The sequence below is a fragment of the Humulus lupulus genome, chromosome 1 (genome assembly GCF_963169125.1).
Source record: "Humulus lupulus chromosome 1, drHumLupu1.1, whole genome shotgun sequence".
In the NCBI taxonomy this organism is placed as follows: Eukaryota; Viridiplantae; Streptophyta; class Magnoliopsida; order Rosales; family Cannabaceae; genus Humulus; species Humulus lupulus.
Genome location: NC_084793.1, coordinates 55,686,004 through 55,700,894, shown reverse-complemented (window position 1 = coordinate 55,700,894; position 14,891 = coordinate 55,686,004). Strand labels below are relative to the sequence as shown.

The 14,891-nt window shown below is 37.5% G+C and overlaps 1 protein-coding gene and 2 long non-coding RNA genes across 3 annotated transcripts; all 3 read right to left on the bottom strand.

Annotated features, from left to right (window-relative positions):
• Positions 1-6,578: 6,578 nt before the first annotated feature.
• On the bottom strand, positions 6,579-7,328 carry LOC133828498 (uncharacterized). The gene is made up of 2 exons (XR_009891160.1): positions 7,187-7,328; positions 6,579-6,951 (listed from the first exon to the last, which is right to left on the bottom strand). It is a non-coding gene; the product is annotated as an uncharacterized LOC133828498 (long non-coding RNA).
• A 4,760-nt stretch (positions 7,329-12,088) lies between these two features.
• On the bottom strand, positions 12,089-12,803 carry LOC133828392 (uncharacterized). The gene is made up of 3 exons (XR_009891056.1): positions 12,745-12,803; positions 12,385-12,645; positions 12,089-12,152 (listed from the first exon to the last, which is right to left on the bottom strand). It is a non-coding gene; the product is annotated as an uncharacterized LOC133828392 (long non-coding RNA).
• Positions 12,804-12,823: 20 nt separating this feature from the next.
• Positions 12,824-14,063, bottom strand: LOC133814967 (potassium transporter 4-like). The gene is made up of 4 exons (XM_062247870.1): positions 13,931-14,063; positions 13,644-13,743; positions 13,253-13,496; positions 12,824-13,140 (listed from the first exon to the last, which is right to left on the bottom strand). Exons 2-4 carry the CDS (start codon positions 13,701-13,703, stop codon positions 12,824-12,826), a joined length of 621 nt encoding a protein of 206 aa, XP_062103854.1. The 5' UTR covers positions 13,704-13,743; positions 13,931-14,063.
• Positions 14,064-14,891: the final 828 nt, after the last annotated feature.

Genomic DNA, 14,891 nt, shown 5'->3' with positions numbered 1-14,891 from the left:
TAGTATATCATCGATAAAGATGATCACAAACTGATCCAGGTAATCCTTGAACACCCAATTCATTAGATCCATAAATGTTGTCGGGACATTAGTCAATCCAAATGACATCACCAAAAACTCATAATGCCCATACCTGGTGCGAAAAGTTATCTTCGATATATCCTCCTCCTTGATCCTCAACTGGTGATAACCAGATCAAAGATCTTTCTTGGAGAATACCATCCTACCCTGAAACTGATCAAAATGGTCATCAATCTTTGGCAAAGGATACTTGTTATTGATAGTTAACTTGTTCAGTTCTCTATAATCGATACACATCCTCAGAGAACCATATTTCTTCTTCACAAAGAGAATTGGTGCGCCCCATGGCGAGAAACTGGGCCTGATAAAACTCAAGTCTAATAACTCCTGTAGTTGAATCTTTAGTTCCTTCAGCTCAGCTGGAGCCATCCTGTAAGGTGCCTTAGATACTGGCTTTATCCCTAGCACCAATTCAATCATGAACTCAATCTCCCTGTGTGGAGGTAATCCTGGCAGATCCTCTGGAAACACATCCAGAAACTCACAGACTAATCGGGTCTGTCCTGGTCCCACTGGCACGACTTGAGTGGTATCCACCACGCTAGCTAAGAACCCTATGCATCCCCCCTGCAATAGGTATCTAGCTCAAAGTACAGATATCATAGGTATATGAGGTCCATGCATAGTGCCAATGAATACAAAGGGGTCCCCACCCTCAGGCTCAAAGGTTACCATCTTCTTCTTGCAGACAATCATTGCCCCATACTTCTCTAGCCAATCCATATCGAGAATTATATCAAAATCAGTCATCACCAGCTCCACCAAGTCAACTGATAATTCCCTGCCATTCACTGTAACTGGTAGTGATCTAACCCATCTCCTGGAAACCATTAGCTCCCCAGTAGGTATCATAGTACCAAACCCCACAGGATAAAAGTCACATGGCCTACACAATCCATCTATAATCCTACTAGCAACAAAAGAGTGTGTAACACCTGAATCAATCAAAATAATATAGAAGGTTCCGACATTAGAAATCTGACCTATAACCACCGAGGGACTAGCCTCGGCCTCTGCCTGGGTCAAGGTGAGCACCAGAGCTGGTGTTAGGCCGTCCAACTTCTTGGGCTCTTCCTCTTTGGCTTTCGGGCAGTCCTTCTTCAAATGCCCCACACTACCACAAACAAAACAGGAATTTGCCAAACATTCCCCAATATGGCGCCTCCTACATCGGGTACACTCTGGGAATGCTCTCCAGGTCTCACCACCACCCTGGCAGCCCATCTGTATGCCCCGTGGCCTCCTATTTGGTCCTAGAGCTGAAACTATATCCGGAGTCTTCATCTTTTGGTCACTGGGGCCTCCACCCCTACCAAAGCCTGTAAATGGAGGTTTCGACCTCCTAGAGTCCCTTCTAGCCGCATTCTCACGCCAGATCTTGTTTTCTATGCACTCAACTATAAGCGCCTTCTCCACGGCCTGTGCATAGGTGGTCAATCCTGGCACAGTAGTAATACGAACATCCCGGGTTGTCATAGGTTGTAGTCCCTGGAGAAACCTCTCTTCTGGTCCCATCAGTGGGCACTAGATTCTCGGCAAACTTTTCCAATCTATCAAACTTCAAGGCGTAATGAATCACTGTCATGTTACCCTGAAGTAACTTGTTAAACTCCACAGCCTTCGTAGCTTTAACTGCATCATTGTTGTACTTCTCATTAAACAAGGTTCTAAACTCCTCCCACTCCATGGTGTTTACTGCTTTGGTCTGGGATACCACCTCCCACCATATTCGGGCATCCTCCCAAAACATGTAAGTGGCGCAGGCCACTCTCTCATTACCACCTACCCTCATAAATTCCAGAATGGTGGTTATCATGGTCATCCACTGCTCAGCCTTCAGTGGATCTGAGCTGCCCTAAAAAACTGGAGGGTGTTATTTCTTGAACCTCTCATACAGGGGTTCCCATCTATCTCCCCCTGCCTGGGGCTGAACTGTCATTGGTACCTCTGCCTGTATCATTATCGATACCGTGGGCTGTGGGTTCCTTGTCAGAACCTGTTGCTGTCTCAAGAGGCAAATCTCTTCCTCCTGCCTCTCTAATCTGGCTTGCATGCCAGCAAACACCTGTTGCCAGTTTTCTGGAGCTGGCGGTGGGGCCTGGCCCTGGTCATTCCCTTCCCTGGCCTGTAACTCTTGGCCAACCAACCTCTCTGACCTTCGAGGATTCATACTGATATTCAACCCACTCTGCAGTGATCAAATCGGTCGTTAGGTAAGTAATAACCATACCTGGTGCCGCCTGACGGTCCAAGATCAAACAGACAAACAAATGCAATGCTAATCAGCATGCCAACACATAATATATTCATTCATAGTGCTAATAAGCACTTTATGATATTCATCAGCAAATAACAATGCTAATAAGCATTCCTGACATTCATAAATAATTAACGATGCACATAAACCTATTCAGACATTTACACATGTATAATAATGCTAATAGGCATGTTCTTTATCGTTCATGCAGCAGTCAAGGGCTAGGCCCTATCAAATTATCTCATTTTTCCTAAATAGGCACGCAGATAAGGCATTTATATCATATTTAAACAGTTAAACATGTAACCACATAATAGTTATCGAACCTTGACTCGATCTTGTCTTTAGTGGCTAGTGTACATGCCCAGCCAGTCTTCAGGAACCCTTAAACCTTGGCATCTTTGATACCAAGTTGTAACGTCCTCCTAATCTAGGACCATTACACTGTGTATTTTAAATTATGTTAGACTTGCTAATCAAGTTGTTTGGTTATAAACGTGTAACTAAGGTTAATGTCAAGGGTTAGGGTTAAAATTTTTGGTCAAAGGAACTGATGACTTTTATTTAAAAAGTTTCATACATACATAGGATCCCAAAACATTACAAATAAACATTTAAAAAGGGTATATATACATCAAAATTACAGTCGGTCGACATAAGTGGCAAAATCAGGGCTACAGCCCTAGTTCTTCTAAGACAACCTCGGTCGTGGTGGACAAGCAGCCGCATATGTACACGCTGCCACCGAAGCTCTCCAACTCATGGCTGGTTAAGCTTTCCTTTTCCCTTACCTGCACCACGAAGCTATCGTAAGCCAAGGCTCAACAAGAAACTAAAACATGTGCATGAACAGAGAATCTAGATTTCCAAGTACTTATCTAGTATGTCCAGCAATAATAACCTACTTATACATGCATATAATTACAAATAAATGGTCATTGGACCATTCTGGGGTCGCTGCCCTAACTAGTTGACCATAGAGTCAACCCCAGGGCCCTTTGCCCTAGCTAATTGACCATAGAGTCACCTGGGGCCCTCACCCTTAGCTCTGGGTAACTAGCCATAGAGCTAGCCAAATGCCTTGTTTTCCAACGACCATTGGCTTGGGAAACGTAGTAGTACACTCTTGATTTGGGCCTAAGCCTTTCGACCAGTGCGCAACGCACTATTGTCGTCCTTGACTAATAAGTCAAGCCTTGAACCAAGTATTGAAATACAAATACAAAAACGGATACAGATAGGCACACTTCAATAATACAAGCATGCATACATATTAATCATAAATATATCATCAAGAAATTGGAAAAATAGTAATAACCATGCTCCTTAATGGGGCCAAGCCCTAGCTATGCAAACCATGCGAACAGTCATGTAACACTTAGCCAAGTACATAATATTCAAGTATGTTCAATCAACAAGTAAAACAATAACTTAAACATAATCATTCTTAGGGGCCCAAACCCTATTCTTAACTATTATTAACAGTCAGGCCAAGCCCTAATCACATATTAGGTGCAATTTTCTTACCGCAGGTCCGAGTATAGTGTAAATAAGAATGACCCTCGAGCATGATCCTGGTTTCGAGCCCCGAGCGATAACCTAGTCACAACCATAATATAGGATTCTATCAATAACGAGCAAATAAAGGCTTCTGAACCGAGTCCTAGCTTTCGGGACCTCGAATTCTACAAAACTGGGTTGTAGAATCGATCCCGAGCCCTTAAGGCTGAGTTCCCACACTCAAAAAAACTCACAGGGCTCAAACCCCGTTAAGCGTCGTGGCCCCAGAGACCTACGCCGCAGACTGCCCAAGTCAGAGGCCTCAGCCTCCCTTCTCACTGGAGAGGCACCGCGGCACGCCTTCGTGTCAGACACCCTCCTTGGCCCCTGGGTTCAAGAGGGCCGCGATACCCCAAGAATAGGGTCGCGGCCCGCCCCCACTAACCCGTAATTTCTCTGGTTTTTTCTTCAGCCAACCCAATCAAAACCATCCCAATTCAATTCTAAAACCACAATTTAATCTCCATAACTACTTTAATATCTTCCCAGCAATAAAACCCAACTAAAAACTAGATTAAAGACCCACCAAAATCCAAAATCTCATACTTGAGCCACAAGCTCAAGAACACCTCAAAGCTTAAGGAAAACATGGCAGAAATTCAATTGGAACAAGGATTAAAGCATTACCTTTGCTATGAATAATGATCTTTTAGCCACAACCAATCCCGAACCCTAACCCGAGCATTCAATTCCTTGGTTTCCAGCCAAAATCTTCTTAACTTCTCAAGAATAAACTTAGAATAGCTAAAGGAGAAAGAGAGAGAGAGAGAGAGAGAGAGAGAGAGAGAGAGTTGGTTGAGTAAGTGAGGTGTTTGCGTGTTTTGTGTTCTCTTAAGGCTTAAGTTTACTTAAGCTAATCCCGAGGCCCGGGGTACCAAAAACGTCCCCAAGGGCAAAATGGTCAAAATCTCCAGTATTCCCTCCTAATCTTACTTATTCCAAATATATCCTCAATTATTCATTCCCATTACTCAATAACCCGATACTATGCTAAATACCTAAAATACCCCTTGACTCGCCCCAAGTCAGGTATTTGGTCCCGTTGTGACTTTCCCGCTAACTTGCTCCCTAGGATCGTCTCATGCTGAGTAACCCAAATAAACCCACATAAGAATGTGGCCTCTCACATATATCACATATATGCACATATATACAATTATACCCACAACACGCCAAATTACGAAAATTTCCCTTCTAATAAGAAACAGACCCACATGCATATTTAATACTCCTAAACATGTATATCTAGTTACATTATCATATAACTCACATAATCATACACAAATATATCATATAAACATATAAATTCCATATATTGCCATCCTGACCCCCTAATCAAGGTCATAAGCCTTATTAGGTAATGTGAGACGTTAAACCATTGTTCCAATAGCTTACATAATATTATGCATTTTAATAAGTTGTTTAAGTAATCACTTGGTAATCTTTAAAAAGGAATTTTCAATTGGTATCTGAGTAAGTTACAAAATTCTTAATGAGATCTTGTGTGTTTATCCAAAAAACAGTTGTGGATGACGTGGCAATAATTTTCAACACATGGCCGACACATGGCAGAGATGCTGCACACCTATCGACCAGATATACTTCCATACGCGGGGTTCAAGTTTTATATACAATCAGCCTGGTCATATACTCCATTTATTTATGTATAAATTTGTATAGTTGTAATGATAGCCAAGAATATCTCTTCATTATAACCTGAATATCTGTTTATTAAGGAAAGATATGATTGATTGACTCATGTAACCCTCCTTGAGCCTATAAATATAGAAGAAATAGCTCAAGGGGGGATCTTTTTTTTTAATCCTCTTTTTTGATCTGAGACAAAGAGAATTGTATTGCTATTATCCATCGTCTGTATTGTTTCTTCTTCTAAGGTTTGTGAAACTCAAGAACCCTAGTTCTTTGATCACACCTTTGAAGCTCAACATTAATAATAACATCAAGTGGACGTAGGTCATTACCAATCTTTGGGGCCGAACCACTATAAATCTTTGGTGTCATTTTCTTTTTTCCCATTAGATCTTAATTGTCACATTATTTTCATCCAAGTATTTGACTCCGTGTCAGTTGGCCAAAATAAGGGTCAACATTCTGGTGCTTTCATTGAGAGTTGAACTCAAGAAGATAATGGCAAAAACATCCAAGAAGACTGGACAGGCCGCTAGCTCTGCATCATCCCAGCCTCCTCCCCCAAATGTGGCTGAGGACGAACCACATTTGGAGTTTGATGAGGAGGAGTTAGATTCTGAAACCTTGAAGGCAACACTAGGCACTACAAGAAAAAATGCTTTTAATAACACCGAAAATGTGTTATCAAAACATACGATAACACTTTCTGATGTGTTAAGACCGACTATGTTATCGTAGGTCAGGGTACTTTACATAACACTTTATTAGTGTTATACAGATGTGTTATTGTACTATCAACGATAACACAATTTCTGTGTTATTTTAATATATAGATAAGTGTTTAATTATGTTATTTATAGTCGATTATATAACACTTTTTTTGTGTTATACTACACTTTAGTATAACACATTGTTTGTGTTATACTACACTTTAGTATAACACATGTGTTATATTAGCTTAGAGAAACATAGTCTTTTTTTACTTACACAAAACTAGGAAAACAAATATGAAAGTTGAAGCCAAATAAGGTAACATAAATAGATTTTTATTAATTACTCAAATGTAATTACAATATTTAGTCTACTAGTCTAGGCTTAAGAAATCATATTACAACATAATTTATGCCCAATTCAGATTCCTTTATCACTAAATACAAAACAAGAAATGTATACAAAAATTAGTGAAATACATTCTTCCATTTTAAAGGCCTCAACTACAAATGTTGTCAAGAATTGCTCCAAAGAAATCACTCTACCCTGTTCGTTCTGTCAAGTTTCCAAAAAGTGAGAGGAGGGGTTTAGGTATCAGCAACTTACTCCCAATACTATAATCAGTTGCTCTTGCTGCTTGCAAAAGCATTAGAGGTGAAACATATAACACAAACAACAGCTAAACCCGCAACCTGCAAACCCAAAGTTACATTCATTCAGCACATCTTAACAGCTTTCATGAAAAAAAAACATGGAAAGTGCTCATAAATAGGTTTTCAATTTATATGCCAAAAAACAAACCTTTTGAGCAATCTTATATCTGGATAAAGTTGAAAAGTAAAGCATGTTTAGCATCAGAGATGGAAAAACTCAAAGCAGCTAAGAAAGAAGGGAATATCATATTAAGAATGAATTGGGAAAAAGTACCTTCCAAAGCTCTGAAGAAGCTCTTTCAGTTCCGACTTTGCTCATTTTCAGGCATAGTAACTTTTTCCTAGTGGAATTCCGACCTTAAGGTAGCTAACTTCATCTGTATCTCTATTTCCAAAACCATCTTAGAATGGACTGCAATCGGTAGGAAACAAGGATTTGATTTCTTGAGAAAATTGGAAAACTCTAGTTAATACAAAGAAATATCCGTAGAGACCATAAAACAGGTTCTACTTCAAAGAAATATATAAAATATGACATAATGGAAAATCATAGGGTGCTGAAAGAGGTTGGATTTGGGCACCCTGGCTTAGATAATATTGCAGCAGTGACTAATTTAAAGAGAGTGAGAATTGGACTATCTCCACCATCTTGAGAATGTAATACTTGCCCATCAGCACTGGGAAGTAAACCCAGCCAAGGGGCTGTTTACATGAAGTGTCAGGTATCTACTTCTCTCTGTTCAACATCTGAGATAGCAACAATAAGATTCAAGTGGCCAGAAACACTTATTTCAACTTTAACTAACCAATTAGATGATATACATCATGATTCAGGCATCTCCAGTTCATTTTGAAGACTTCAGTAAAATTATAGCAAAAGCAAGGACACCAGCAACCTTAATTTTATAAACAAACTCTAAAGAAAAGTCTACAAAGTTTGTAATAAAGATCAGATCAGGCTACAAAAACAGTGCCAGTCCTTGAGGTTTTGCTAGGAGTAGAGTCCTTATTGGTCTATGATTAATAGAGGGATCTGCTACTCATTTTTCAGCTCTTTTGTTTTGCTTCATCAAACTCAATTTCCTCTTGTTTTTCTTTCTTTTTTTTTTCTTTTTGCTTGAGAAAAACATGCATGAGAGTTAATAACCATATATATATATTACCTTTATTAGTTATATTCAAAGGTATCATGTAGAGTTATTAATGACCGAATATTACTTCTGTATTCCACAAATACTCTACATGGCTATCTATCTAAATAGAATTTTAACAAATTTGACCATATATTATAAACAAGGTAGCAGACAAAAGTGAAAGAAAAAAAAATGAATAAACTTAAACAGTACACAAATAGCAAACATTCAAACTCAGATTTAGAGCATTGATCTCTTTCATATTTATAGAATACCAATAAAGCAACAACAAATGACATGATAACACCAGTTATATACACATATCAAGAAAAATGCTCTGTATGTGCATGTTAAAAAATTCCCATCCAATTCACACAAACCATGTCTTATGGTCGATTCTAAAATATATTCACAAGAAAATGCATCTGTTCTGTTCAAAACTTCCAGGTATGCTTAAAAATATCTATATTGTACATGTCTTCAAAATCAGTATTTTCTTTAAGTTTTATTTGGTTTCAAATGAATTTTAATGTTATGCCATGAATGTTGGCTAACCCTCAATGGCAATTGTTACTTTGTTAGAATAAAAACTTGTCAATTTCTTTATAGACCATATACTTCTTGGATTTGCAAGGTCAAAATATTACTCAGCTAAAATATTACATTAATAGATGAATGAAGTAAGGGTAGACTTAAGCAAAATAAGCTAGAAACAATGTTAAGCTGGTGGGAAAATATCACAAGCTATTTAACTTAAGAGACAATTCATCAAAACTGTCAATCATAAGATTCCATTTTCTAAAGATCATAATCATCAACAATTATGCTAATTGATTTATTAATTAAACCCAATAGCTCATAACCAATGTAGTTTAAAGTAGTTAGCAAAATAAGAATAAAAGTGTGTTTAATTATTAGATATTTAATCTACAAAACTAGGCACTAATATTGGTATTAAAAATAAATAATTACTAGTCACTGATATTAATATTAAAAGTCAATAAACAACTTAATTAAATTATACCAATCTGAACCAGAAACCCCTCTTGCATATTTTTCTGATTTAAATATTTGGACACCTCTGTCATACCAAGACTTAGTATAATTTGGATCCAATTTCAATTTCCTCTCAAGTTTCAAACTCTAACAATAAGTTAGAAAGGAACAATGCTGCATAAATATACAGTTTAGACATTAGACTCTCACAAAAATAATTTAGCAATCTCAGAAATTTAAAGCTTACCGGTTCTAAAAAATGACATATAGAGGAATATGAAAGTTAATCTCTTTGCCATCTTCATCAACCTCTGTTGGTGCAAGCCCAGATTTACGAGCCTTCTCCAATTCAAGTTGTTTTCTATGATCCTCCCAAGATTTATATGCCACTGAAAAACCCAATACAGTAAGACTAACAATTCATGCCAGCACATCCAAAACATCAACAATAAAATATCTTAAAATCAATTCGTAAAAAAAAATATTAACACAATTGTGTTGTACAGTCAGACATTTCCTTGAACACCTCATATACATTTGGCTATGCCTACTCTGTTTTAAAATATGAAATGAGCATTTGTACATACTCACTACATGGATTCAGTAGCTTATAATAGATAGAAAATCTACAATTATATCCAAATATATATGTATGAATGCAGTAGCTTATAACATAAGGTCTAAAATTATGTATATATATATATGTATGGATACGGCTAAACAATAATCTGGCAGCCATGGAGATGAACCATAACAGTACAACCTGGCATGACTATCAATCCTTGTAAAGATGCACATCATAAAAGGGCACACCAGGAAAACAGTAATATAAAATACAATGAGCAAATTATTCTTAATTAAATATCCTGACTGTATAGATGAAACTAAATATCCTGACTGTATAGATAAAATACAATGCATGAAACTTAAGCAATCAAAATGAAATCGAACAAATCACAAAATATAATGAAAATTTGTACCTCGATGTAAGCTGAATTAATGGCTCGTTGTGCTTCCTCAACAGTAGTGTCAAACCCTTAACACAAGTCAAAAGTTGGAAAATTTTATTGAAAGAACTAAAACCAACAAGAAAAAATATCTCAAAAAGAGACGTTTATTAAATTTTGATTTATTAAAGTTGAATAAAGATATTTAGTCTTCAAAGTACACATTTTTAGCTAATTTTCAAGTAGTGGGACAAAAGTGAAGCATATAATTGTAAATTTAGATTTCTATTCATTAAGATTTGTCCACTAAAAAAATATATAAGAGTGTAATCCCCCATTCTCTCTATTCTGTAGCCATTAGATCATCTTTCTGAAATTGTCTTGCAAAAGCAGCTCCGCTTTGAACCATTTGATCAAAATCTGAAACATTGAGAAAGTGAGGTTCCATCCCCGGCAGACTGTCCCAGATCATATATCTGAAATTACTGTTCACTGTAGTGTTCTTGAATTCAGGAGAGCTGCATATAACGGAATGGAAATAACCTTCTTGGGACAAAGTTACATTGGTAAAATACATAAGCATGGTTCGTGGCAAGTTATCCCAACCAAGTATACAAAATTAGAGAAATGGTCGACTAAGTGTGACCCATGGCGAACCTGCAGATTATGAATGTCACTGACTAGCATTCCCAGTTGAAAGATACCAAAAACATAAACTTGACTTGTGTGTTATAGTTATACACACACACTGTTACATATATGTGTGTGTAAGAGGGAGAGCATTGAAGAGACTTGCTTGTAAATGCTTTAAAAGCATCGGGTGTTTTCCGTTTTTCTGTACCATGAAAAATTTGGCTCCTCCTGGCTAGGTAGATCGCTGGATCAACTACAATTGGTTGAAACCTTTGAGGTCTGCATAGAAAAGTAAAATGCCAATCATCTGGATTTAATCTATGTGCCATAAAAATAGCCATATATAAAAATGTTTTTTGCTAAAAAAAACCCTCAGCAAAACCAAGTGGAAGGGTTTGCATACTCTTTCCATCCAAGGTCACTGGTGTGATCAATGAAATTAAGATCTCTTCTGACAGAGGAGAAGACACGAGAAAGATAAAAAACTAGTGAGGAAAAAGCCTCCAAACACACAGCAAGATATAAATTACGGTGAAAATTTAGGAATCTCCCACATCCTTCTGATTTCATATCAATCCATGTTGCTTGTGCATACATATGGGAGTGTGAATGTGCAATAGGCGTTACAGAGAGAAAAATAGCAGAGGAAGAGCAAAGATAATAATGCCAACTGTCAACTAATGACAGTAAACCAACATTAAAGTAAACAAAAGTAATTAAATCCACTAGGAAAAGATTCCTTTAAGAAGTCAAGAAGTAACAATATAAAGCAAGCCTACTCTGGTATGCATATTCCAATAATTCCTACACTACCTAAATGGAACTTCATTTAATTAACAAGCATCCAACTTTTAAAAGATACTAGCCGAGAATAATAAATATTCACTAGTTAAAGTTGTAGCTCATCAAGTGTACCAATAAGAAATCAAACAATTGAAATCTCAAGTTCAACCAAAACATTGAATTAAACACTTCAGGTTTCAAACGTATTCCAACCCGAAAGATCATATAAAATACATCAAACCAACCCTCATTGCCTAAAACTGAAAGTTCTTCAGCGATAGTTTTTACCCCACTAACCAATTTTCATCCTAGAATGGTTTCTGTATTATTAGAGAGTGGCCAACAGATAAGAGGTTTAAAATGTCAATGTCAAAATGCCAAACATGAGACAGTGTAATAACAATCGCCAAACAACCCTCATCCAGTTTAATCCATGCTCTTAGGGGAAGATCCTTGTGTAATCAAAACTAGTAATACTGACTTTAGAGTTAAGGCGAAATTTAAGAAATTTAACTATACCGAATTCACTCACACTGCTATGCAAAATCAATCTTTTAAACATTGAAAGGGACATCAAGTCAAGTCAGCTTTTCTAAACAATTATAGGAAAGTATTATTATCTACACATGTAAAAATGTGTAGAAAAGAAATTCAATATATTTAGTAAAAAAAAATTATAATAATATAAAACTCACCCTTATTGACAAAGCAGTAAAATGACCAAGGTCTGCAAACATAGCTTCGGTTCCTGGAAGGAATTAGAAAATGCCTATCATTAATTTAACTAACAGAAACATATACTCTAGAACTATAACGATATTTTTTTTGAGGGTATTATAACGACATTTTGTCCTTAGTAAACTACATAGAACTTAATGGTTGACCAGACTTATAAAGATGAGTAGTGGCATAATGGAATTTAACATAACAAAGTCAATGAAAATGATGTTTATTTCCATTAAGTAGGATATAGCACATACCAGTTATAGAAAGAAGAATCCCACCAAGAGAAATCCAACCATCTTTACCAGTCTCCTTAAAGAACTTGACAATATAATGGGGTGAAAAAGCATAAACAACTTTTGGGTTCCAATGTATTGTGTTGTAGAGACCAATAGAAAAAATGGAAAATAATCAGATCAATACGATAGGTGCAAATAAAAAGGCAACTCTATGTGTGCCACAGTGCTGCAGAGCAAACAGACCGATCAAGATGCAACAAGCAATCAAGAGAAGTTCACCTAAAAACAATGAGCATCACATAGTTTGTTAAGTCACTCATAAAGAATCAAAGTGAAAATAAAATATATGTATATATATAGCAAAACATGACAACTTACCACTAGTTAATTTCTTTTCTGTAACTTCAAGCCCCGAAACCGAAGATAGAACTGCAATTTTTTTTTTTTTACAAAGATGTTAAATAGAGACAAGGAAATAATAGTACCAGTAGTTACATATGAAGCAAAATAAGCAAATAGAAAATTGACCTGAGATAGTAGGAGTAAGGACACCATCACCAATGACCATGCAAGCTCCAAACAGTACAACAACTAAAAGGGCAGTCCTTAACCTTTTATGCTTCTCCAAAAATCTCTTCAAGGGAGAGGAACTAGCATGCTGAGAAGATGGACCATATTTATAGGCAGTGAGCTCTTCATCAGCTGCTTGCTGGTTGGGAAGCAAACTAAACTTAGCATGGCGGCAAAGCAGTAAGTAAAGAGCAAAGGTCCCACCTGAAAATGAATTGAATTGAAATGAAACAAAAACTAAAATTGAAATTGAATTGAATTGAATTGGATTGAATTGAATAAAATTGAATGAAAAGGGAGGAAACAAAACACTCACCTTCACCATTATCATCAGCACTGAGTAAGACAAAGACATACTTAAGCAAAGGGATAAGAGTAAGAGTCCAAAAGATCAATGAAAAAGCACCGAAGATTGCATCTTGGCTAATATGTTTCTGTAACTTCCCAGAAAATGTGCTTGAGTAAACATAAAGAGGTGAAGTACCCAAGTACCCGTAAACTACACCAAAGCTCTGATAAGCTTGTAACAAATTCCTCGACATCCTCGACCATGAAAATTGCTGCAACAAAAAGGGTTATCAGTAAACAACACTAAGAATCATCATCACCAACCCATCACAAGATCTAATAAAGATTCGCTCCCCAAAATTCTCATCTTTATACATACATATAAATATATATAAAGACGTGAAAAGATTGGTACAAACCTGGCCTATAGTAGTAGAAGTCGAGCGGTGAGCAGTGGAAATCCTAGATTCTGGCTCCATAGCCTTGTTTATCTCTCAATCTCGTTCTCGTTCTCTCAATCTAACGAAAAAATTATATACAGAAGAGAAGAGAACAGAAGCTCAGGTCAGGACTCTGCCAAAAATACTGTTTTCCTTTCGGCTTCACTGAGTCGAATCATTCTAAACCAGCATAAACAATAATGCAGAGCGAGACACATAAAACAAAGAAAAATAAATACATAAAGAAATCGATGCATCTAACATACCGAGCAGTCTGTTCGGCCAAAGCTTCAATATTTTCTGTAGGCGGAAATTGAGAAGACGATCCTCCCACTACAGTGCCGCCTTCACTGCCTATATAAAAAAGCTTAATAGCCTCCTGAAGCTTCCAACTTGTGGCCTGTTCTCCCAACAAAATTCCATAAATTATCTCCAAAAGCCCAATTCTCAATCAAAATCTTCTGATTTCAACAAAACCAAAATTAAATAAACCAGAAGACTATTGGAGGCAAGTACAAATTGAGAAAGAGAGATAGAGAAACCTGCAAGAACTGCCTGGCAGTCTTGGCAGTTTGTCCAACGGCGATCTCCAAGAACGATGAGACCACTGGGTCAAAGGCACGCAGAGGTGGGCTCGCACCTGGGGTCACTTGGTTCGGGGGTTGGGTTCACGGGTTCTTGAGATTTGGAGCTTGACTTAGAGAAAAACGGGTGTGAGGATGGTGGTTAGGTGGTCAGAGCTGAAGTTGATGGTGGTTACGGGAGTGCGGCTAGGGCGAAGGGAAGAGAGAGACGAGAAGGAGAAAGGGAAAAAAGGTAGGAGAATTGGGTCTCTCTCGGGTCTCACAAATTTTGAGGTCAGAAATGAAAAAAACTCTAAGTGGCGCCCTTTTTTTATTACCGCCCTTTTTTTCACAAAGTGGCCCATTATTACTCTAGCATAACACTTTTTATTAGTATTATATTCATGTGTTATGGAAATGGGTATTTGGTGTAGTGAGGGGTGTTGCAGGATGAGTTGGCCAATCTGAGGGCCAATCAAGAGAATGCTGCAGAGATAATGGCATCGCAGCAAAGGGAAATAGAATGCCAGCGTCAGGAGCTGAGCGAGAGGCAAGCTAAGATGGATCGTCGACAGAGAGATGCCATGGACGCCCTTGAAGCAGCCATCCAGCTAGCAAGGAATCAGGCTGCGCCAGCCTCCCAGCCAGACCAACCACCAAACGG